Source organism: Apteryx mantelli, chromosome 8, assembly GCF_036417845.1.
Source record: "Apteryx mantelli isolate bAptMan1 chromosome 8, bAptMan1.hap1, whole genome shotgun sequence".
NCBI lineage: Eukaryota > Metazoa > Chordata > Aves > Apterygiformes > Apterygidae > Apteryx > Apteryx mantelli.
This window is the reverse complement of record NC_089985.1, coordinates 36,022,854-36,048,402: the sequence shown is the minus strand read 5'-3', so window position 1 is coordinate 36,048,402 and position 25,549 is coordinate 36,022,854. Positions and strand designations below refer to the sequence as shown.

General features: G+C 41.5%; 1 protein-coding gene across 6 annotated transcripts in view; it reads left to right on the top strand.

The window, feature by feature from the left end:
* CC2D1B (coiled-coil and C2 domain containing 1B) overlaps positions 1-25,549 on the top strand; it is a 42,869-nt gene that overhangs the window by 4,092 nt on the left and 13,228 nt on the right. For 2 of the 6 annotated variants that reach the window (XR_010884930.1, XM_067301250.1), the window contains exons 3-21: positions 4,209-4,321; positions 5,173-5,292; positions 6,445-6,582; positions 8,393-8,666; positions 9,209-9,333; positions 9,506-9,581; positions 11,395-11,505; positions 11,845-11,969; positions 12,606-12,678; positions 14,629-14,741; positions 15,538-15,730; positions 18,084-18,256; positions 18,925-19,050; positions 19,612-19,670; positions 19,929-20,045; positions 20,592-20,665; positions 21,219-21,277; positions 23,202-23,253; positions 23,946-24,045. Coding sequence is in view for 5 of the 6 variants with exons in the window: in XM_067301250.1 (XP_067157351.1) it covers positions 4,209-4,321; positions 5,173-5,292; positions 6,445-6,582; positions 8,393-8,666; positions 9,209-9,333; positions 9,506-9,581; positions 11,395-11,505; positions 11,845-11,969; positions 12,606-12,678; positions 14,629-14,741; positions 15,538-15,730; positions 18,084-18,256; positions 18,925-19,050; positions 19,612-19,670; positions 19,929-20,045; positions 20,592-20,665; positions 21,219-21,277; positions 23,202-23,253; positions 23,946-24,045 (2,221 nt within the window). In the remaining variant the exon portion in view is untranslated. Of the gene's footprint in view, positions 1-3,385; positions 3,425-4,208; positions 4,322-5,172; positions 5,293-6,444; positions 6,583-8,392; positions 8,667-9,208; positions 9,334-9,505; positions 9,582-11,394; positions 11,506-11,844; positions 11,970-12,605; positions 12,679-14,628; positions 14,742-15,537; positions 15,731-18,083; positions 18,257-18,924; positions 19,051-19,611; positions 19,671-19,928; positions 20,046-20,591; positions 20,666-21,218; positions 21,278-21,460; positions 23,174-23,201; positions 23,254-23,945; positions 24,046-25,362; positions 25,503-25,549 lie in introns of those variants that run through there. The other 4 variants (XM_067301252.1, XM_067301253.1, XM_067301254.1 and 1 more) reach the window with 4 other exon arrangements.

The following is a 25,549-nucleotide window of genomic DNA, read 5'->3' as shown; positions in this document are numbered from 1 at the left end:
GAAATTCTGCCTTTGGGCATAGATTATTCTTGATGGAAACCTGCAGTCTAGCACACTCTTCCCAGAGGATGAATTTGGGTGTCAGGAGCTTCTGAATTGTTGTCGCTTCTCAAATACAGACTTCCTTTGGCCCTGATTATGTCACTTAATGTGTTTTTCAGTCTTTGTTCATAAGAGGGAAGTGAAACTTCAGAGAGAGTGAGTGGAAAATTAATATTTACTATGCTCTCTGAAGGTGTGTGATAGGGCTTATACAACTGTTTTTCTAAAATAGTGTACAGCTATTTTTTTTCCCCAGTAGACTTGGGGATAGTTAGGCCAGAAGCTCGCAGAGGATGCGGGAAGGTACGGCTGGCAGCGGGGGGTGATGACACCTGCTGCAGCAGCAGCATATTGATGGGGACATGGAGCATCGCGGGGCAGGATGCAGCCCAGTGCCTGGAAAGGAGGACGGCACAGTAAGTACAGGGGAGAAACAGATCCAGTGTCTGGAGAAGGAAAGAGAAAAGGGACCCAGCGCAATATGTACTGGTGCTCGGTTTTGGATTGAGCACACGGTGCAATTATTGACTCCCAGATTTGTATTTTAGGGCTGCGCTGTGGGGGGGAAAAAAAAAGTGATCTCTCCCCGCACTTGGGAAATGCAGGCAGGAAAAGCTGTGGTGTTGCTGCAACATCTTAAGTGCAGAGAGCTCTGTGACTGATAAATGGCAATTGGTTAGCCGCTCTGGTATTTGAATTTGTAGCCACAACTCGCCATACCGGATTAGAGCTGAACCCACCCTCCGAGGAAGCTTGCTTGCCTTTTCCTCCTTTAGTGGGGCTTCGTGCAAGGAAGGCTCCTGCACCCAAGGGACATCCCGACCCTTGGAGTAAGGCCAGTTTGCCTTTGGATGTGGCTCGCTCGCCTCGTTGCAGATTTCTGCTATGGGTCAAATATGTGAACAGCATGTTGGATGTAGTACTGAAGCGCTGAAGTCCTTCTTTATTTAAAATGATAGGTGTGGTTAGAGGTTAAGTTATTATGCTGCTGCTGAAACAAGCAATCCTTGTCACGCGTTTTTGCCACTCTTTTGTCAACGCTAGTGATCCTGTGGTGATATGGTAAATTAGATCATATGAATGGAAAAAACTTTGTTCCTGGGTTAATTTTCAGCAGGTTCAGCAAATGCAGCGGAAGGATGGGATGCAGTTTGGATCTGTTTAAATCAACTGTAAGGCTGCACCCTTAAAATTTGGATTGTATTCAGCTTTTACTGATACTGATGTGTCAGTCACGTCTGCATAGGGAAGTATGGTGTTTCCATGGACAGCTGGGACTTGTGTGCAAATATGCAAATAACCCCATCCTTGGGATTGCCTGGGGGAAGTGGATAGAACGGTTAAAAGAAGCCGTGGTTAGGCACGGCATGAGGTAGAAATGAGAAGTCAGCAAGCAGGAGTTAGGTAGAGTTTTCAGGGCAAAGCCCAGAAGCTTCAAGAGAAATCACAGGATGAAGTACCCAAGAAAGAGATGCAAGAAAAGGGAAATTTGCTCAGAGAATGAGGTGGTGATGCAGAAAATGCAGAAGTATATTTAGAGAGGCAGAAGGAGCAGCACTCTTCCTGATGTGTGCAGCAGATCTTTGTGCCAGTGTTCTGCTGCTTCTTTTGGGTTGAAGAGGAGTCTTTCCCTAAGGACAAATTTGTTGTCTTGATTTGGAACATTTTATTTTTTATCCCAAGTGTGACTTGAAGTGGTGCTTGATGTGTAAATGTGCTTTTTGTTCAGGGAGCCTGTAGTTGCCCAGTGCAATCAGGTATTTCTCTTTCTCTAATTTTCAGCTGATGAGTTCTGGTTTATAGCAGAAGTTTTTGTACTTTGTTCTGAAGTATGTATTTTTGTACATAGATGTTCTATAATATCCTCTTCCTCCTCAATCTTCATGTGTTCTCTCTCCTTCAAGGACTGTTCTGAAACCACATGCAGTGACAAACCTGGAGTTGCCTTAATAGTTTTTCTTCATCTTCTCTTAAATGTAGGTACTGATATTTTTCCCAGTCATATGGTGGCTCTGAATTGACTTAGAAATCATTTTTGCCACTTAATAAATATTCTGAGATAAAAACAGTTGTACCTTCTCACCCTAAACATGCTGAGATTAAGGTTGTTTGTACTTTTGGATGGGGTAACTTGCACTTTCACACAGCTGTTTGTATAATCTCCCATTAATCCGATTGAAAATGAAGACAGAATGTTCTGTTATTTTGGGGATTTATCTCGAGTCTTCCTGACTAGCAGGGCCACTTATTCCTTCATAGCCTAAAACACTTTTACATTTGGTTTCAATTTTTTAAGGTCTAGTTTCCTTGGTTTCTTAGCAGTTCTTGATTTCTCCCTCTGTGATATCATCACTACTCACCAGAACCAGTTTGAGTATGCATCTCCTGTTTCAGTGATTTGTTTGTTGAGAAATATGGTTTTGACACAACATCCAAGTATAGCCAGTATTATTCTCCATTTTTTTTCTCTGGTGAATTGAAGTCTTCCACAAAAGTTTCTGTTCTTAGATTATTTCACTGAATAATAACATAGAGATATTTATCTGCGTCTTAAATCAGCTTAGGAGCCTGAGGTAACTTCTAGCACTTTTTCCCTGATCTAGTTGTTTCATCCATCATTAACTTGTCTTTTTCCTCAGTCTTAAATGTCATTATTGTGCAAACCTACCCCAGTATCTTTCTTTTGCACCTCTGTTTTCAGAGCAGCGTTGTGTTTCACCGTACCTGCTAGTCAGTCATGGTGCTTATGATTTAGCAGTTCAGGCTCCTTGTATGAGTGAAGAGAAGTTATTTCTCCCTGGCATCCAATTTCTGAGCTAGATTATTAGATACAGTCGTTTTCCTTGCCTTTTTGCCTGCCTTGACTGTCGCTTTCAGCCACATTAGTATTTTGTTTTTCCTGATGTTCACTTCCCCAGTCTTTGTCCTCTATCCATGAATGTACCCTCGTTTACCTGTGATTCACCTGGTATCTTCAAAATAAACTTGGGGATTATACATTTCCCCTTTTTTACAGTTTTGCGTCTTTTTTATCAGTCATTGACTGTTGCAGTTTTAGCTGATAGAGGGAATCTATCTTTTGAGAAAAGTTGTCTTTCTCACAGTGGCTCTTAGTGGACAGAACCTCCCATACAGAACCAGTCCCCTGAACTTACCTGATCACATCTTTGCCCTTTCTTACAGGTTGGAAGAATTACTTTGAAGATCAGCTGAGCCTCCATTATTTGAGTGGTGGTTTTGTTTTTTTGTTTGGTGAAATCCTTTGGCCTTACCAACAGAAATCGGACAGTATCAAATTTCACAGGCTCACATTTTGAATCCTACCTGGAAGACAGCATTCTTTCTTTAATGTATTCTCTGGATCCACTCTGGTGATAGGCCTGTGAGCATTTCTTAACAGTGTTGATTTTTCTGTTGTGTAGATCTGCCTTTAGGAGAGTCAGACGTACAGAGAAAGAGATTTTGGTATGCTGTTCTCACATGGAGACTTCTGCCACATTTTAACGGTGTGGTTTTTGGCTCTGTTCTGGAGAACTCTACTGCTGCAAATCTGCAGGAGAAGTGTACTAGCAAAAGAATTTGCAGATTTGGGGCATTTTAGCCATTAATTTTGTGAGGAAAAACATTAGTTTTCTGGGATTCAATTTCACCTCGGTCATAAAGGCTGTTGCACATAAATTCACAGGGTTCAATTTTATCCCTTGCATTTTAGGACTTGCACTCATCTCATGCATTGCTGATACTCGCTGCCCCCTTCAAACAGTCTGCTCTACAGTTCCCTGCTAATTTGGAGGCAGAACAAATATTTGTGCTGAAGGAAACAAATGGGATGGACTGTAAAAAAGAGAAGGGGAAGATATAACTATTTAGATAAATCAAACCAGAGAGCTGTACAGGGAAAAATAAAGGCATTAAAATGAGAGAAGGTGGCTGGGATGGAAATATGAGAGAGCAGGAGGCACTATTTGATTTGCTATGGGACTTCAACCAAATATACCTGGGGCTCCCTTTTCAGACCTTGCTTTCTTCTTTAGGGACAGACTGTTTATTAGTAAGCAAGAAGTCACTGCCTTCATCCAGTCAGCAGCGTCTCCTTAAGAATTTGCATCTGGTGGCCACATATCTGTTGCTTAAAGTTTATGGCTCCTTCTGGTTGCCTTTTGCAGCTCCTCTGCCCATGGATCACATTGAAAAGATGGCTGCAGAGTGTATGAAGGACCTGAATGAAGATGAGGAAGAAACAGAGGATGACGACTTAGAGAAAGACACAGACCTGTTGGTATGTATGATTTTGTTAGCCAAAGGTTTTAGGGTTTCTTTGGTTTTGATTTTTCAGGGAATCGGTTTTAGCAAAAACGTTCATTAGCTTTGCAAAGAGAATCTGAAATACTGCAAGGCCCTATGTGTGATGGAATGCTTTGGTAAGATGTGACCCTCTGCGACCAGAGTGAGAGGGTTTCCTGGCTCACATTTGTATGGGGGGGGGGGGGGTCTTAGAGCAGTGGGAGAACAGTGGGAATCCCATCTGTGTCAGCTGGTGACGTGAGGCCAGCATCTTACTGCCAAGCGTTCTTCTTAAAGTGATGTCTGTGACCGTTTTGCTGGTGCTCTGGGTACTCCTTGGCCTGAGACGACATATCCTGAGTAATTTCTTTGAGATTTTAATGAGTGATTTGGTTGGCAGGGTTTAGGGAAGGAGTGCTAAGCAGTGATTTTTTACAGCTGTTATTAATGGATGCTTTTCAGAAATTTCAAAGTTGGGGCTTGAATGTGCTTTGTAAAGGTACTTCCCTGAACTTCTCCAGCTTCCGATCTCTCTCCACAAACTTGTTAACGATCCTGGAGCTGCAGTCTGGCTTGTGTGTGGTATCTGGTTTCCTGTTCTGGCTGTAAGTGGAACAGTAGAAGCAGTTCCTTAAAAAACAACCCCACCACCAAGCACACCTTTCCCTCCTCCACTCTAACACCCCCCCCCCCCCCAAACATATAAATTGTCTGGGATATAAGATGTTGAGAATATCAGTTTGGGTTCGAGGTCCATCCAAAGGTTTTGGAGCTTGAAACTTACTTTATTTCATATTGCACTATTGTATGCAATACAGTTGCCTTTTGTTGGCTTTTACTTTTTAGGCAGAATTGCAAGAAGTTCTCGGGGAGGAAGGTGAAACGGGAGGTTGTGAGGATGAAGCAATTGCAATGGAGTCATCCATAGTTCAGCCAGAAAATGAGCAACCTGAAGTGCAACCACAGGTAGGAAAGAGCTGCGTGTTTCGGATTGTTTTGCTGAATCACTCTTATTATCAAGCAGCTTATACAAGGGTAGCAAACAAGATACAGAGAGCTGCTCTTATCCTCCAATACAGGCAAAACTGTGTTGTTGCACTCTTCTCTGTGGAATCTGATGCTGTAGTGATATAGTTCAATGATTTGTTTTGTTTTGGTTTTTTCTGAGGTTGAGTTTTTAATGTTAGCATAGAATTGAGGATGTAAACAGCTGGATTCAAACATGTCTTGTCCCTCATTGTATGTGTGAGCATTCAGACTGCAGTTCAGGCTTCCCAAATTCATACCTTCCCCCACTGGATCTTAAGCAGTGTGCTGAAATGGTGAGACTTATAACTCAGCATCTTTGGCGGCTGTGTGGAATTTTTCTCAGCAGCATTCGCTTTCCCAGCTTAATTTGTCAATCCTCATGCAGTCATATTCTTTATTCCATTGCTGCTCTGTTTCTGTCGTGTGCTACAGATTCCAGTGCCTTCGTGCGCTGTGTCCATTAATAAATGGGTCTGGGAGAGTTTCTATAGAGATAATGGCAATAATCACATCAGTAGCCATCTGAAAGGTCTCTGTAGCTGTGGAGTATTTGTAAATAGCTATTGGTAACTATTTGCTTAGGCTGCTTTTGTCACTGAACAAATCCCAGGCTGTAGGAAGAGGCAGAAGAAGGAGCTCTTGTAATAAAGCCAGGTTGAAGAACCCCTGAAGGGAGAGAACTAGCTTGATGATTTAAAAAAAAAATAGGGGGGGAGGAGGGGGAGTCGAGCCACATGCCAAAATACTTCTTCACACCCTCTGTTTTGTGGTGTTTGAGAGACTTCACTGTTCTCCCTCACCTACTCCCTAACCACATGGCTCCAATTACCCTGTGACTGTGAGTTTCCTAAATGTCTCCACCCATTCTGCTCTATTACGCCTTTGAGAGAAAGCCCAGAGGTGGATCCGCGGACCGTTAGTGCAGTACAAGTGCTCTTCTGTTTGAGAGAGACTCTTTCGTCCTCGCGCTCTTCATTAATGCAAGCGTGTGTAGAAGAGGAACGTTTGTTTTTCGGTGCTGTAGGGAAACTTGCCTAGTTTGAAACAAGTTTTCTTGACTTGTTTTTTTCCTATTATTTTTATTCTGAGACCACCTCACTTCCTGCTGTTACCAGTGAACTGCAACAGACAATAGAGAATAGAATTGCTAACTACAGGACGGCGATTTCTAACGCAAAGGAGTCGGGCGAGAGTGCCAAAACACGCCGATATGAAAGAGGCCTTAAGGTAAGCTGGATTCATCAGGTATGTGAATGAGGGGGAGGCAAAGTCAGTTCTTTAAGCTATAATTTAAGAGTCTTTCTAGGTCTGTGACACAGTGAATTTGTTCAAAAGGGGAGAGAAATGCAGTAGTTAGTCTGCTGTCTTGAGTTACTTTAAAAAAATGCCCTGTATTTAGCACTGATCTGACACAGTAAATATGCAGATGAACTTTAAATGCATTTTTTGCATCAGCTTTGTTTCTGTTGTATGTGTACTGGTATCCGGAAGCAGGGAATATGGTAAATGCCTATGTTAAACTCACCCATCCAGATCTGTATTTGACCTGTGATGATCATTCATTGTTACTTCAAAGCAAATTGTAGGACTTTTCCTAGCACGTATACCTGCCACTTCATCACCAATGCCTTCCTTCAGGTACGGACCTTCCACTCAGTCCTCTGTGACAAAGGAAGGATACCTCTCCTCAGGTGTGCGGGCTGTGCTTGAAAATGAATCAGATGGGATTCTTCGTTAAGGCAATTACAAGTTATACTGGGGAGCTGTTTTTTCGGCTTTGCCACTTCTCAGCCAGGTGGCGTGCTTGCAGTTAGTTCGTAGTGCTTGGCGATCACTGCTGTGCAGGAGCGTCTTTATTTCCCTGTTTGCTTTCATATACTCTCCTACATCATCTCAGATAGCAGCTAACTCTGTCTTGTGGAGCAAAGCTTTATAGCTCAGCAGCGTCCACAGAGGGACGAATTTAATGTCTGACCAGCTGCCAAGCGCCTTGAAGTACTAAGGGAACAAGTGAGGCCAAAGCCAGAGGAGGAAATGCGCAAGAACGGAGATTTCTGTGTTTGTCCGCTGTCTGCTAGCTCTGCAAAGGAATATACAGGAAACCACCTGACCTTCTGGAGGGCGAGGGCCGTAGGCATACCATGCTTATTTTATCTAACACAGAAACTGAAAGCTCTGTTTGCCACTTCTTTTTCTCTGTTTTTCAAGGGAGGGAGTTTCCATGTGCCTAAGCAATGTAGCTAAGGGTAGTAGACTAGATCTCACTTCACAGCTGACAATTCCTTAATTAGCTAGGGGACATGCCCCCAAATACTGTGCTGTTCTCTCTCATTCATAGGTCTTGGAACTGTGAACTTTAATCTCACCGTTTAATTCCATTACCAGTCTGTCATTCCGCACCTGGAGAAGAGAGTTGTGTGGGTTGCTGGACTGGTCTGAACCCCGGTCTTATGTGCAGTCAGTCCAAAGCGTCTCTACCACTGTTGCTTGATAGGTCAGGCAATGTCATGGCTAACTAAAAGTAGTAGTGATTCTGGCACTGATGGGATTTTTTTGTTGCTTTTCTGTGTGTTACCATTTCCGTTTCTGAGACAGATGAAAGACAGAAAACTTTTTTTCCAAACTGAAGCACGTGGTCTTTTGTCTAAATCCTAAGTTTAAAAAAAAAAAACTTTGAGGAAGATAATATTTGTGGTGGAGAAGGATTTAAAAAACTGAGCTGTGTTTAACCCATGTTACAGATGGTGAATGCTGTCTATCTGACAGTTCTAGGTGTGGAGGTACTTATACTACTTAGTCTGGGAAACAAGTCTTTTGCTTTGTGTTGCTCTGACGGTTGAGCACCTTTCACCAGCGCTGAAGTTCCCCCTGCAGAAAAGTAGGGAATGCTAAGGGGCCCTAATCTCTAGTCGCTGTCGAAAGATGGCTGTAATAGAGTCCATCATGAATAAGGGAGTGAATTTGAGTTGTGATGATTTTACACCACATGTATGTTTAATGAAAATGCCTATTGACTTTGCTGTTACATCTCTATCAGACACTGGAAACCATGCTGGCTGCAGTGAAGAAAGGCAAAAAAATCAGTGAGGAAGAAATTCCACCTCCTGTTGCAACAGGAAAGAGTTCTTCTCAGGTACCTCAAGCCACAGGAGCAGAACTAGAAAACTTAGGAGATTCAGCCAGTGTCTCCGCAGAGAAGAGAGCAGAGTCTGCTGCAGATCATGAGCAGAAGCCCTCCCATGATGCAGAGCAGCATCTGGAACTGGAGTCTTTACAGGGTCACGCTGCTTCTAGTTCTACTGTGGAAACAGGTACCATGTTCAGAGAGGATAAGCAGTTCCAATGCTATTCTAATGTTACATTTTTCTTGATTTTTGGATTGTGTAGCAAAGCACTGTGTTGTGCTTACGTAGAACTTCCCAGCTGAATATTTCAAATTGGGTCAGCCATGGAATCAGATATTTTTAATAGAGTCCTGACATTCTGATTTCAGTTTCTCATCACTGCGTAATGAAGGCTTCCCAGGGGACCCTCTCCTGGCCTGCGGTATATTGGTATCTTTCACTTAACTTTTACTCTGCCTCAGTTTCTCCTCCAACGTGTGACATGTGGGATTCTGAGCTTTAAGGGGTTTTGATATCTTGACTAAAAGACTTTTTTTTGTTTTTTTTCCACTGGGAAGTGGGATTGTCATGTCTGATGGGACTTCTGGGGACTGGAAGAAAGGGGCCTTTTGTAAGGAGGATGTGTGATTCAAAGCAAAAGCGAACTAAGCAGTTTGAATAGACGAACAAAGGAAAGGACGTACATCTCGCTTGTTTTGTGTAAGTCTCAGTAGTGTTCGTTTCCACAGATCTCCAGAACAGCAGCACACGGGCACTGCTACTTATGAGGCAGAGAGAGTATAAAGTAGCAGCTCTCAAAGCCAAGCAACAAGGGGACCTGGAGAAGGCAAAGGAATACATGAAGACAGGCAAGGTGTGCACACAGAAAATCTAGACCTCTCTGTCAAGAATCTGAATGCTAAGCTGCTCTGTGCACTACGCACCTGCAATACGAATGTGTTCGCTGAGTGTCAAATGTTCCTTGTGGCAACTAGCAAGTCCTGGACATACTAGAATAAATCTTATGCTGTGTTTTTCTACATTAGAAATTTAACGTGGTCCTGGAAGCTTTGGACAGTGGGCAGCCAATAGACCTCCAGAATATGCCACCATCTCCTCAAGGTAAGGCTTGTCTTACAGAAACCCTTTTAGAAGCCTCTCTATGCTGTAATGGAATGATTCTGAATTTGATTGCAAAACTATAAGCAGAATTAAAGGTCACTTAGGTCTGAGGTATACTGCATACTCAAATTCTAAACAAGACCATCAAAGAAAAATGAGGTATCAAAATTTATTTTAAACTTACTCTCTTGACCTGTCTGGGCTTGAAGTGAATGCTAAGGATTCCTAGCAGCAGCATACAGATTTCTTCATATTACTGCATCCTGGTTCCTCTTTCCCAGAGTTAATTTTCCAAAGCATATCTAGTTTGTGGCTAACCAACAGAGCGTCATCCTGTCCCCTTTAGCCTGTTCTTCTGAGTTTGATTTGTATGCTCATGCTGGCTGCTTGATTTTGTAACTTCCCATTTTGTCTGCTTATTATACAACCCTAGAAATCAGATTTTCTATGTCTTAAAACTTAAGCTTGTGTTCTCCCTTTTCTCTTGATCCCTGTATAATCTCTTAATTTAGTGGGGGGGGGGGGTTTCCTGCTGTATATTTCTATTCCTGACAGCAACAGCAAACTTGATTCTGAATTTATATCAACCGCAAAAGTGATACATTCCCATCTGTGGTTCAGAGGGACTTGTAGTGGAGTGTTCTTTTTGATACTCAAAAAACTGTTCTGTGCAATACAGTAAATTTTCTTCTATTGCAAACTCCTGGTTAAAGAAAAATCGAAAGAGAAATTTTAAGGTATAGAACATTCTGACCTTTCAAAATACCTTTCTTGCATTTTCTTTTTCCTTGGGCTTTGTCTTTCCTCCCTCTGCTTTCTTTCTGACCTGATTTGTGGTAGCTGTTACATGGAGAACAGATAAAACTTAAAACTTTTTTTTCTTTTTTTATTCATTAAAAATATGCCAGCTCTGTGAAGTACAAGTTCCAGCAGACATTGAGGTGTAATTCTCTCATTCTTATAATTTGAGATAATAGTAGCTATTGTTTAAAGTGGAAGGGAAAGAGGGTAATGGCAAGTTCTTAGTCTGCCTTAATATTTGTTGGTGTTACACATTTCAACCGAAGTTCATAACACTTCAAATTACAAGATTAACAAACCTACTCATCCTGAAAATAGAATATGGTTAACTTCAGTACATTAAAGTCAAAGTTCTAAAGCAGTTACCGATATTAAAGTTATTTCAGTTCTTGTGAGATTTTTCTTTTTAATAGATCTAGCATCACCACCAACGGCTAACAGTCGATCTCTGGAACTCAATGTTTTAATTGCTGATTAGTAAAACTAGTAGGTTATTTACTGAAATAATATAATAATCTCTTATTTCACTTCTTAGAATAAAATAATGAAGATTATGACTACTTAAGTTATAAACTGATCACCAGATGGCATGAGAGAGAAACTTCACCCATGATATAGTACTATATAAAGAAGTGCAAGATTTTGGAGTCAATATTTTTCTAGTTCCTAAAATACTCATTATTATACAATAGCAAAAACTGGGATGTCTGAATTGATGGTCTTACTTACTTCCCCTTTTCAGCACATCTTTTGTTACTAGGATATTTTAGTAAATTAGCAAGCTTGTTCACTCTTTCTTTCTGACAAGATACTGAGTTATGTTTTGGGAGATAATTCTTAGAAGGCTGGAATAATGTGAACTTCAGACTTATGTGGCCACCCACATACAGGTTTGAAGCCAAACAACTTCCTGAAAGATGATGTGATCAGATTGATGATTTCCTGACTAGCATGGGTTGATTTGCTCTTTATGGAACATGCTGTGAAACTTCCTGCTTTCCTTCCTTTGCAGATCTTGAAAGCCTAGAAAACATGCAAGCTACATCTAAGAAAAGGGTACCAGCTCCTGTGGGAAGTTCCCAGGATCTTACAACACCTGGACCTCAGACCGAAGACAGTTCAGGTAGGACTTAAGATTTCTGTGCCAAGGCATAAAAGTAGCAGGGTTGGAAGGCATTTATGAGGACTGTCCTATCCCACTACCCTACAACAGGATAGATTATACCTAATATTCCTTGAACTGTTTGCTGCTAATCCCATTTGTACTGTTGTTCTGGATCAGTAGTGGAAATAAAAATTAATAAACTTTCTTTAGAATTGTTTTCTTAATAAAGCTTTGCACTGTTTTGTTTGGGGTTTTTTTTGTCTCTGCAGCAGGTAAGAAAGCGGGGGGTGGGAAAAGGCAGTTCATATATTCTGAAATCTGGATCATGTGGCATTTTGTTGTCTGTCTTATTTCAAGCTTTGCAGCCAAAAACAGTGCTGGAAGCGTTGCAACAAAGACTTGAGAAGTACAAGTCAGCAGCAGCCCAGGCTAAAGCGAGTGGGGATGATCGGAAAGGCAGGATGCACGAGAGGATAGCCAAGGTAAAAGAAAAGGGTAGCAAGTTGCTTGCATCTAGCAAAGCCATCTGAATTAATGCTCCTGCTGAAGGCTTTGTTAAGGGCTGAAGTAATTTGTGTATTGTCCTTCAAGTTGAAAAGAGCTCCAACTGGGAAGCTGTAAAGCGTTCAGGGGAAGGAGAAACAAAAGTGCGGGTGTTCAGCTTTGCTGAAACTAGTTCTGAGGCAGGGCATGTGCTGTATGTGGTGATTAAGAGGGAGGTAGAGCATCTCTGGACTTTCATGCCAGAAGAATTAAAGAATGCTGTGTCCATTTTTGAGCTGTAGAAATTGCAGAGCTGAGTTCCAATCCAAAGATTTCTGCCTGGTAAAAAGCCTGTAATACATGGATGAGTTAACGTACAGATTTTAAAATTTAGGAAAGTTGGGGTTTTGAAGCAGCGTTTTGCCTTCCCCTCTCCCTTTCCACTGTTTCAGAAGTAGGTGCAAATAATCACGGAGGCAGCATTGGCTTCAGAATTAAAGGGCAGTGGTATGCACATACAGTTTTATAGCAAAGTATTGTATATTTTTCAGTATTTATGCTGGTTAAATGTAGATGATTGCTAACTTATTATAGTCAACTCCATTTTATTTCTTAATGAGTATCTTTCATTACAGCAATATCAGGATGCTATAAGAGCCCATAAAGCAGGGAGAAAAGTGAATTTTTCTGAGCTACCTGTTCCTCCTGGTAAGTGTGAATATAAAATGTCCCAATACCGACTCTTGTATACTTGCTGAGCTCTGGAAGAGCTGTGCAGATAGGGCCTTCTCATCCTGTGGAGCAGCTTTTCCTCAAAGAGTAGGCTGACCTTGCTGTTTGTTGGCACTGAAGAATACACTGTGAAACTGCTTATTAATATGCTCCTAAACTTTCACGAGTGAATATTCCTGGGCATTGACTACCTGTTTGACAGTATCAGAACTTGAGACCAACCCTGTTTGAGAAGTTAAGCAATTTAACTGTGGGCAGGTGCTGAAAATGCCCTTCTGGACCCTTCTCTCTACTGTGCCTGTCCTCTTAGAGGAAATAATAAACTTGGCATGTATCGGATTTAGTTTACTGGAAGGAGATTTTAAAATCTGGAAAAATTTTACCTAATGTTTCCCATTCTATTCCCTTTCCACAAGAACCTCAGAACGCTATATTTAATTAAGCATCCCTTTGCGACAGCTGACGAGGCAGATGAAAACCCTCCTAGAAAAGGGGCACAAACCTTGTGGCTTTTTATTTATTTATTTATTTATTTTTGTCACCACCAGGTTGTGGCAAAGGCGAGTACACTAGCAGGCAGTGCCAAGTCTGTCAGGTCAGGTGCTGCTCTGAAATGTTTTTAGGATTCAGCTGTCCCTGAACTGCAGTTGAGCAACCCTTGTTCTAGAACATGATCCATTTCCTGGTAGACATCACTTGCTGTAAGGGTGAAGTGCTCCATATGTAAACTTCTGAAAATATTGTACAACTTCTCAATTTCCATATGTGTCTTAGCCGCGTGTTTTCCAGCCATCGTTTTGTGGCCATATAATTTTCACTGAAGATGGCAGTTAGACAGTCACTGAAACCAGCAATGACATTATAGTGGACTGGCAGTGTATATATTTCACTGCATCTAGGCGATGAAAGGTACCAGCCTTGACCTCCTTGGAGACAGAAATGCTATTTAGTTATGGATCGAGGGTCACACAAGGGGCAACAGCATAGGATCCTGCGTTCTGCCAGCCTCTATACCTCAGACTTGTTCTGTCCCCATAGCAGCCATCTCTAGGCTCAGAAGCAGTTTAATTATTATTTCTTGGCACTTCTGATGAGACTGGCAACAAGATTACTTACTACGTATTAATGATAGAAACTTTATTAACAGATATTTTGCAGTAGTCCCTCTGGGTCTCTGCTGATTGAAACTGATACTGAACAGGTAGCATGAAAGTGAGAGTTTATCTTCCATCATCAAGCCTTCCTCCCATCCTTAAAAGGCTAATAAAATAATCAGAAGGATAGTTCTTAATACATCTCACATTTAGCTGCTATGGTTCTGCCTTCCTTTGCAACCTCTGCATTGCAGTGGATTTTCAGCATATCCTTCAAGTGTTAATGTTACAGTGCATTATCTGGGCTTCAGGGATGTATTGTTTATTACTGTATGGGGCAGCGCTGATTTTTTCTGTTGGACCACATACCAACTCAGGTGAGGCAGTAGAGAGATAAAAGCCAGCAACTTTGTTGGGTAAAATTTACTCCCTGTCCTTTTGTGCAAAGGAGAGAGGTAGTAAATTCTTTGCTGGTTCTGAGGGTATCTCTTGCCAAAGTCTTGAGGTCGCAAGGTTGCTTGGCTAGATGCCAGCTGCCGAACTTAGAAAACCACGCTCTGTTTTTGTGTCATTTTAGCACCATCCCTTCAAGCCTGGATATCGATGAGAGATCTGATCTTAAGTCTACTGCTTAGACTGAATCTACCATGGTTTTGTGGTTCTGGTCTCAGTCTAGATCTAGTGAATTTTGAGATATATTAGGTAATAGATACATAGAGAGAAATAACTTCAGGGGAAAGAGGCAATATGGAAGATGGGGCATATGTTTTATGCAGCTTTATGCATATGTTTTATGCAGTTTTATTTACCTCTATATTCCTTTCCTCCTTAGGATTTCCCCCTATTCCTGGTGTTGCAACAACGGATGGTGACAGCACAATAGCTGCTGTTCTGGAAAGTGCTAGCCAGCTGGCAAACATGGAGGAGAACGAGGAAGAAGAAGAGGTTAGTGTTTCTTGGTAATATGCATAACAGTTAAAATGCTGATTCTTCTGATGGACAGAGATGAGTCCATTGAATTTCTAGTCAGACGAGGTACTGAGATGAAATAACTTTTCCAGAAGTCTGAAGAGTACAGGATTTTAGTCCTTGAGGGAACAGTAAGTTCAGTTTGGATTATTGTGTAGCGGAGAGAGAGATAAATGAGATGGGGGTTACAATCACTGTCTACAATCAGCCCCTGGGTCCGGAGTTTGGCTTGTTTTTCTTGTGGGGTTTATTTTCAAAGACAGCTCCCCAGATCCTGGCCATCCCCTTACGTAGTTCTAAAGTACTTATTTCTGTACTTCCATCTTTCTTCCCAGTAGCTCCTATATTTGTGCCTCCTCCAGATGCTCAGAGCTTACTCTTGGCAGGCTGCACAAGCCTTTAGACTTTCGTTTAATTTCTTTGACTCTCTGGGTGTTTTTTTTTTGCTGATGGTGCATTTGTGCTTTCAACCAGAGTAGTTTTTAATGATGTTTTTTTCCTGCATGCATCTGCTTCTCTTTGAAATCACTATCGTATTGAACATTTTTTGTTGTTGTTCCTTCTGTAGCAGACATTCGATGCTTGCATAAGTCGACTACTTACTGGCGTGACCCTGCTTATAAAGCCCCAGAAGTTAAAATTTGCTATCTGGAATGTTACGCTCCCCTCAAAAGTGACATCAGAAGGCTGATATAGTGAACCATGACTGTTAATGCTTGAACTCTGGATTAGATTTTATGCATTTAACATGGAATTCTTTTTGCTGTGTTAGAATGAACCTCTGACACAGGCCCCAGTTGCCAAGAAGCCTGCTCAGCTGCCTGGAAAGCCGACACAAGTCGTTAAGCCAATTGCAGTGCCATCTGCTGTAGCCGAGGAGGAGAGCTCTCCTGAGCACGTGAAAAGATCCACATCACCTTCCACCCTGGACAAGGCAGTGTCAGTGGATCATCTCCCTTCAGCCGGTAAGGGCAAAGGAATCGTCATTCCAAGTGATCCATGCACAAGTTCTTTGCACTACTTGTATTTAATACTTTGGTAAAGACTTCTTAATACTTTAGACATTAGCCTGTGAATGTGTGACAGATTCCCTCTGACAGGAGCCTCCATATGTGTCTGCTGGAGGCAGATCCAGACCAGCCATGCAGCTTTATTTCTTAGAGGCAGTATGTGTAATTATAAGGGTGATTGGGTTTTTAATTAATTCTGATGTAATAAGCGTATTGATTCATAATGTTTAACTCCGCTCACAGTTGAACTCCAGATACACTCTCATTAGAGTGGAGGGCTTGCCAATGTGAATTATTCATTGATCTCACGCAGCTACCTACCTTAAACAGCGGTTTCTGCCTGGTGTTTCATCCAGGGATCTCAGACTGGCGTACAGGTGGTAATTCATCAGTCTCTGCAGCTCTCTGATTGCTAAGGTCACTAAACAGTTGTCTGTACAAGATTAGTTGTACAGATAGGGAAGCAGCGGTGCATAGTAAGGGACAGCCACCCCCTCACCCCCTCACTGTGTGATTTGGGCACACAGCAGCAGAGTTGAGGCTCACCGAATCTGTTGCCATGCCTTGACCATAATCCTCCTTTCATTTTGCCTTGGGTAGTTCCCCTAGAGCAAAGCAGAACTGCCTCGTTGGCTGATGCAGAGTGCAAAGGCATTCCTCAGTGCCACCACGACTAGCTCATAACCCTTTTCTCTAGGAAACTCCATGACTTGTTTTATTAAAGAACACTGTTTAGAAGACAGTCGTTGTCCCATTCTGAAAATTTGTGAATCCTCATGAGATTTGGTTTGTGCCATTTTAGCTGGGATATTAGTCTCTAATGAATTGCCTTACGCTTACTCGGTGAAGGAATTGATAATACCTGGTCTCCTCAGCTCATGTGTTACATGGTGATTACCCATTAATCTCTCCTGGCTGTTCTAAGTATTTTAAAATAAGACCAATAGGTGCAAAAAGAAAGTGGACAGATTCATACTGACTGATATTCTAGGTTCTTCGCAGAAAAATGCCAGTGCTTCACTATAGTAAAGCTGGATTTCACTAGCCACAGTACATCCTGTGATCCAAATGTGACCTGCTTCCCCCCAGAATCCTGAAGTGCAGCTTGCAGCTGCTCATAGTTGATAAATCAACTGTGAAAACCTGTTCTTCTTGTCAGAGAGCATAGTGCGATGTGGGAGTGGAGTGGAACAGTTGCATTTAATGTCTGCACCAGGAAAATCAAGGAGCCAAGATCAGTAGGATAAAAGGGCTTTGCTCAGTCCATTTTCCACAGATTCTCTTTGAAAATACCTCTATTCTGTGTCTCTGCCTCACAGAGCACACCGTGTCCTGGTTGTTTTGACTCAGTGAAAATTGGGCTAGCTACCTTATCTAATTAGTGTGGTTTTGGCTGACTGGGCAAATTGCTAACAGCAGCAGGACTGGAGGCTTTTTTGTGAGGATGGGAGTAAGTTGATAGTCATCTGACAGCGGTAAAAATAGTGTGATAGTTTGACTAGCCTGGCTGGTGTATATATTTGCTGAGACAGGCACCTCTTGCAAGTCTTGTTTAGCTTATGTAATCATGAGCGGTGTGCAGTGGTGAATACAATGTGAGTATCTCTGGAAATGGTTGTAATCGGCTCATGCTGTACCCTTTCCAGTGAGGTGTAGAAGAAGCAGGATGAACTGACCTGTTAAAACGTAAAGCAATTTTTGCCTGACTTGTATGATTATCCTTATTGTTTTGGGAAGGGAAGAGGAGACCCAAGAATTAATAAGAAAGTAAGACAGCAAGGAATTACAAATAAGCAGAGCTGGACATGTCTGAATGTGTCCTCACACATTGGCTCATTTGCTTTTTCTGACAGATCAAGGGAGACAAAATAAATGGAGGACAGAAGATGTGTTTTCAGGGTTCATGTGCTCATAGTATTCACCCTCTTTTAGAAGTTAAAATGTCAAGCTGGAAGTTTGAATTCAGTTTCTGTTATTGATTTATCAGCTGTACTATAGTCTCTGTCTCCTGTCTACCAATAGGGGACTGTAGTTTCTTTTGTGATACTTTAAATACAATTCTCTCTTTGCGAAGTGTTGTGAAGTTTTTCATGGAGGATGCCTCGAAGGAATGAGGTTGGTTTGTTTCCTTTTCTGATACTTAAAATTGAAACCGTCCATGAAACAATAAAGTACAACAAGGAAATGTCCTTAGTTGATATCTGTACTTCTACTGACCTTTTTTTGGCTGTAAACTGAACAAGATAAACCTGTTTCAGGGGCATGGTAGTGTCAGATGAGTAAGGGTTTTTATATAACTGTTTTTCAGTTAGGGAACAGCTGGAATTTCTGGAGAACAGAAAGAAGCAATACATGAAGGCAGCCGTCAAAGCAAAGAAGGCAAATAACCTTGAACAGGCTAAAATATATCTGAGAACAGCGAAGAGCTTTGACCTAAAGATTGAGCAAGCAAAATGTGGCAAGCCTGTTGATATTTCCAAGGTTAGTAGGACTGTTAGTAACGTATTCTTTGTTCCATGTTCTTGGACATCTAATAGTTCAATCCAACCTGCAAATGGTTGAAACATATCTCTTGAAACAAATTTTTAGTTAAAACTTTTCAAGTGACAAGTGTGGACGCTGAGCCCTGAAATTTCCCTGTATCTTTGGTTTCTTCTGTTTTCTTTTTTTTTTCTTTCTTTTTCTTCTTTTGCTCCTCAAATGTGCCAGACTGAGAAAATTCAGCCTTCACAAACCATTTGGTCCCTGGTATATACAATGGCTTCCAGTGGAGCTTGGAAGTGTTTCCTGGGTTTAGGGTGTGAGTACACATCTTGGCCATGTCCTAACTCCACTTTGGGGTGAGGATCAGGCACACATGATCTAGTGATAGCATGGTTTCTCTTGGTACGTGGGTAGATGGGAAACCATACTGCGGTGTCATAGCCTGAATAGTCAGGGAATTAGGCCTGGAGGACATTTTACAGGGTCTTAGGACTTGAGTAATTGTCACATGGTGGTATAAGTAGTGGTTAGGTTGGAACTGCCTTGAGAAGAAAAACGGCCCATCTCCCTTCACTGACCTTTCCATTCATTCTGATTGCTTTTTGTCTACTTCACTGTCTCTTCCAAGGACTCTGAAATGTTGTGGTGGTGTTCTTGTGTTGCAGCTGCCATCACCCCCTACAGATGATGAGGGTGATTTTATCTTCATCCACCATGAAGACGTCAGGCTGTCCCAGAAAGCAGATGAAGTATACACCCAGCTCATAAAACTGCTGAAGGACCAATATGAGGTGTCTGTTTTCTCCTTTTAGTGCTTCATCATTGCCTGGGAATTCTATGATGGTTTTTTTATAACTTTTCTCTGGGTATTGTTAGTAATAGTTGTAATCCCATTGTTGTTTCTGTGGGGTTTTTGCTTTTTCTCATTTAAAAATATTTTTGATTTTTGTGTGTGTACTAAGGTGAAGAATTTCAGAGCTGGATGTCTTTTTGTTTGAAGTGAGAGGGTGTACTTGAAGGCTTAGCACTATCAAATTTGGGCCAATTTTGGGCTGGACTTGAAAACTCAAGTTTGAAAATAGTACCCAAATGATTAAGACTAGCATTGGGTGAAGAACATCTCTAGAAATTGATGATTAAAAAGTATCAGGACAGAGCAGCTCAAACAAATGCTCTGCTCAGCTTTGGTTTTAAAGGACGGGGGTGGATGTTTTTGGTGACTTAGGCAAACTCTGAATTCTTGGCTTTCCTTAAATAAGGTTGTCATCAGTCTCAAAACTCTGTCAATCATGAATCTGTGTGTAATGATCATTAAGTGCCTTTGTGTTTATCTGTTTTGTTTCTGTTGACAGAGGTGCTTGCAGTATTCCAAGCAGTTCATGCATCTGGGAAATGTGACAGAAACGAGTCGGTAAGACCTGCTGCCTGCCTTCAGTCATCCCGTTGTGCGGTCAGTTTAGGTTTGAGTCTGCCTGATCCCCTAAAGATGATGAGGGTGAGCAGGATGGTGAAGGTTCTCATTACATGAAGAAGTTAGTCATTGTGAGGCCTGTATCTCTGAGCTGCTTGTTACCTCTAGTCTGAGGGTTAGTCTGTGGCCTGTATCTAGAGAACACTATTTTGATGTTCCAGTTTGTGTGTATATTTTTTTTCTACTGCTGTTTCATAGGTTTGAAAAACTGGCACAAGGTTGTAAAAAGGACATGGACATCCTACAGCTTGCACGAGCGCAAGGAATGGATCCTCCAAGCCATCACTTTGAGGAAAGAACCTTCAAAATGATAAGGTGTGGAAAAACTAAGGGACCTTTCAGGCAGACTGGAATGACTTTCTGGTTTCTAGCCCTTGTTTAGGGGATTTATGGCTTCAGCAAACTCGGATGGGATGTAGGATTAGGCTCAGCATTCCTGAGAGGACACTCCCAACCATTTAAATATTAAGAAGTTGTTCTTTAACTTAAGTTTTGGGTTCTTTTATTTTCAAAATACCTCCACATTCATCTTCTGTCTCTATCTTCTTCTCTCACACTTTGCCGCTTCAGCCACTCTTCTTTCCTCTGTCTTCCTCACTCAGTCCTCGTGTCTTTGGGCTTTGTTCTTGGCATTTTTCACTATGCCTCATAAATGTTTTTATTTCTGCTCACACTCTTTCCTTGCTCTTCTGTAATTCCTGAATGATCTGTGTAGAAGTAAGCTGTTCTCTGTGACTTTTAATTCCTTTCGTATTTCATAAAGGTTTGACAAATAACAATTGCATTCTGGTCTGGGAGTGGATCAGGAGGTATTGGGTTACTGAGATGAATGCGCTTTCTTGTGTCTTTATGTTTTCACAGGATATTTTCTGAGCTCAACAGCACAGAAATGCACCTTCTTATTGTCAGGGGGATAAACCTACCGGCTCCACCAGGTATGTATTCGCAAGGGCTTGTGACTTGTTCTCCAAATAGATATGGAAACTAGTGGGGAATAAGATTTTGTGCCTTGAAGAGCATGTGAGGAGTCAAAACTTTTGTGACCAACACACATTAAAACAAAATCTACCAGGTTTCAGGCTCAAATTCACAAAAACCTGGACAGAAGGAAGAACTTTAGATTGTCGAGGGTTTGCTCCTAGCTGGGTCTTAGTTCAAGTTCCGTGTGGGTCTCATTTTATTATGAATGCCTTCTGTAAATCCGCACCACCGTGATATGTACTGACCCTTCAGGAGGCAGGAGTTACTTCTGCCGACGTTACTGTTTTCAGTCCCTTGTTTCTGCGGACTTATAAACCACCTGTGCTCTATTGTCCCAGGACTAATAAGAGCATTAACACAGTAGATGTTTATGTAGAAGTTGTGTGGCAGGTAATGAACCCTGCTGAAAATCATTTAGGTGCTCTGGAAAAATCCTGCCCAGTATTCCAAATGTAGTGAAAACATCTGTATTAGCTGTTTGGATTGCCTGGTTGTTGTCTCATTCAGGTGTGACACCGAGCGATTTGGATGCATTTGTGAAGTTTGAATTTCATTACCCGAATGTGGTGAGTGTGTGTCTTGGCTCTTCTGTTCCTCGGTCTATGACCCTTACTACTGTATTAGCTTGCGAGGGCTTCAGGGAAGGAATGCAGGCTTTCTTCTAGAAAGGGAAAACACTTCTAGGCGTGCTGGCTGGTTTTCTCTCTGTTCTACGAGAAATAGAACTGCTGAATCTCAGTTTCCTACAGATTTGAGCTCTGCTACACCTTTCCCTCGGTGTTCCCTGCACCTGCACTTTGCAGTGTGGTGTCTGCTTCAGACTTGCGTGTGCTCTGGCTGGCTGATGAGCTTCCTGTCAAAGAGCATTCCCAGTGGCTGAGCTGTGCCCACCTTTGCCTCCTGGGGACACCGATCGGATGGTCTCCAGTGCTTGCAAGATTTGTAAGATTTGTAAAAGTTCAGTTCTTTCGGAGGTGCAAACTCACCAGTAACTTCAATCAACATGAGGGCATGCAAGTTCACCGGGGGAGGGGGAGTACCTGAGATGTGATTTCCCTCCAGGTCCCATTTGTTAAAGAAAATAAGCTTAAAGGCAGTACTTTGGGATGCCTTTAATTATAGCAGTAGATCGAAAAGGCTAATCTTTGTCCTCAGATAAATGCACGTAACTCCTGTTGACGTAATTAGGAAATATGCGTCCATATCTGAAGAAAGGACTTAGGTCATGCAAGTTTCTTGACCTTACTAATTAATATGTTTGTTTTATACTAAATGCAAACTGTTTTATTCTTCAGTGTGCTTCTGTGTTAAACATATACTGAACTTTTCTAAGGGTCATTTTTTTTCAGTTGTATATTGGGCTTTCCTCTTTTCATAGCGATGTTGTAGGTAATTGTTCCTTTCCTTGAAACTACCCACTCTCATCCTGTTCCCCTCACCCTGAAAGTAGTTCCTGATCTAAAAAATATGGAAGCTGGAGCTAGAAAGGCTTCTGAAGAAGACCATCTAGTCTGACCATCAGCAGAAGTGCTGGGGCTTCTCCTGTTCTCCCCATAGGACAAAAAATCTCTGCTCTTATGGGCTTAATATTTACTCTGTGACAGTGCAGAGCCTAGATTTTACCTCCTAATAAATTTTGCAGCAATTCCACTGAGATAAGTTCAATTACCTGTGGGAAATTGCTGAGGGACAGATCCAGTTTGTGCTTTGATTTGAGTTGTATGAGACTGCAATGGGAGGAGTCAACCCCTAAGGGTGGCTGAAAACAGAACTGGTCTGTATGAGTAGTTTTCGGGGGAATAAGTAAGAATCAGCATGCTTTTAATCTATTTTTCTTTGTTTAAAAAAAGCCAGATCTCTACTGCTTAGCCAACAGTCAAACACACCACCTTTCTCCTCCATAGCTAAAATCAGTTTTGCAAATTAGCTGCAATAATTAGGTCACGTTGTCCTTGTTCAGTCCCCAGAGATTTAGTTCATACTCTGCTTTGGGTTAAAAGTTAATTCATTTTGGTGGCAGATTGATTGTCAGGCAAAATAATAGTAGGACAATTCCCTGAACAATTTGTGATGAATTCCTTGTGTAGCACCACAAGCTTATTATTGCAACGAATGCAGAAGGAACGGAATTACTGTCATGGAACATGCATAGTTTATCATGTAGTTTAACAGCAGCAGGCAGTAGCTTTATGATGATTGGATTGAATTGAGTGTGACCATGTAGCTTATCTGTGGCACTTGTATTTAATTTAATGTTTTGGCTTATTCTTTATCTAGTGTTATACTTGTTACTGCAATGAAATCCAAATATTTTAATCTTGAATGTACCACAACTCTTCTTATCATCCAGATAACCCCCTAAACCTCATGTTTCTTGTATAGGTATAAAAAAGGACTGATAATAAAAATGGTTAGTACTCCATATACTGAAACAATATCTGCCATGACTTTATGTAATGTGTGTGTGTGTCTGTCTCTCTCTTCTAAAAGGAGCAAGCTCAGAAGAGCAAAACAGCTGTAATTAAAAATACCAATTCTCCAGGTTAGTACTTTTCTGGGACAGAGGGAAAAACATTGCACCTTAAGGAAGCACTAGTACAGGCTAGTCTCATACTGTGACTCGGTCTAGAGGACTTTCCCTTCCTGCCTATTTTTCTTTGTTATGAAAGGATTTGTTAGCGGGTGAAGTCTGGCCGTTGCGGTGTTTCTTCTCCCACATCCCAATATTGGTAGCAGTTACTGTGTCATCACTTAGTGAACTGATTGAGTGACCAGTCACGCTCAGACTGTTGCTTAGCTGTGTTATCAGAACACCCCTTCCTGGTCATTCCAACCTCCCTGTGCTTCTTCCTTATTACTTCTTGTTCTGTGCCTTTTTCTTAGCCACAGACACTCTGTTTAAAGTAAAATGCCAAAAGACCTAGATTATCCGCTTTTGGCTCTCCAGTAACTTGCTGTCACCTCCTCAGGATGACTTGTTTTTTCTGCAATTTAGTTTCTGCCCCTGTGAAGTGGAGATGACAGAGATGAACTCTTGCACAGGGATACTGTTGTTTAACTTACTAATGACTGAAATAACTTAACCTCCTGAGAAGGGACCATACGGGTGTCAAATGTCTTTCTTAAATGGGCCAAACTGAGATAGACAGAGGTCTAAGTGCATGCATGTAATAGAGTGCTGTGCTTAGCTTGACTTTCACAGCTTGCTTTCGTTTTTCTATATCTTGACTGTAGAATATAATCAGTTGTTCAAGCTGAACATCAACCGAAATCATAGAGGTTTCCGACGAGTGATTCAGACCAAAGGAATTAAATTTGAAATATTTCATAAAGGGTAAGTCTACAATTTGTTGGGTTTTTTTCCCCCATGCTTCTCTAGTAACAGTTGAAAAGTGTGTGTTGTAGCTGAAATTTATGGAGGACAAGCATATGATCTGTCTTTAATAGATGAATAAAGAGCTGTCTAGTTCTCATGTCTGGGAATTCATTTCAAAATGTGCCTGGGCTCCACATTTTCCCTACAGGGAAAAAAAAGCAGAAGTTCAGTGAAGTTGACTCATAACTGGAAGATTGGTTGCAGATTAATGCATTAAGAGGAATTGATGAGGCTAACAAAGTAATGATTCTGCTTCAGAATGTTTTTATTCTTATCCAATCTGTTTGTAATCTTCTGGACCAGAAGATTTAAATGTTACACGGGATAGTGTTGTAGAATAATGAAATATAAGTGGCGGCACAGCATGAACAGCAGTAAAGCAGATGACAGATGATGGCAGAATTAGTGTTACATTTTTGTACTCATCTTCATTCTGAGGATTTTACAATATTTACCAAGCATTGCTAGCAAACTGTTAGACTGTTGAGAGGAGTGAGGGAGAGACTCCCTTCATCCCAGAGACAGACGGATGAGATGGATGTTAACCATTTGTAATGTTCAGGGAAATCATCCTGCATCTGGGCTCATTACTGATTTATTCAGAATTTGAGTGGCCTAGATTTATTAATCCCACAGTTAATTGTGACCCCTGACTGGGATGAGGTGTTAGATAACCTGTTTCTGTCTTGATTGCTCTTTGTGCTAGTCATCGTTTCTGTTACTGGGACATGCAGAAATGATCCATAGTTTCTCTGAGATGGTTTTCAAGTTGTAGATGTTTTAACTTACAAGTTAAAGCCCCATTGTTTTTACTCCAAAGCTTGCATTTGTATCTCCATTGAAAAAACAGCTAATTTTCTTCCTCTTTCTTTATTAATCCTGACTGCTCTGCTGCTCCGTTGTTCAAGGGTTTCACTGTTAGAGACCCTGCCTGTTTTTCATTAACCTGTTAATAGTGTTTACATTTGTTTAAAACCTTTTTCTCCATCCTTTGTGTACCATTGCATGTATGAGGCATGTCCTGTTGTTACGATGTCCTTACCGGCTGGAACTGCACATATTTTAAAGCTCTGAGCTCAGGCTTAAGTTCACCCATTGGGGACACATTTTCCAGTGAGTCATGAATTGTATGCCAACTCCAGATTGTCCTTTGAAGCCTTTCTGAAGATTAGCAAAAAAGTCCTAACACAATATTTGTCTCTTCTGGCCCTGAGATTTGTTTGTTCTTAGAACAGGAATCTCACAAGTTAAGTCTATGCTTGTTTCTGGATGAAGGTGTGTGGCCCTGGACACACAGCAACAGGGAAGGAGGAAGGGAAGAAAGCCAATCGATCACCTTCCCCTGGCAGTCTTCTCGGGACAAAATAGAGGCTGCCAGTCAGCATACGGGCAATGATTATGCAAAGCAGGTAACAGAATTGCAGAACGTGTTTCCTGACGTGGTATGTGATAGCTGAGGTAC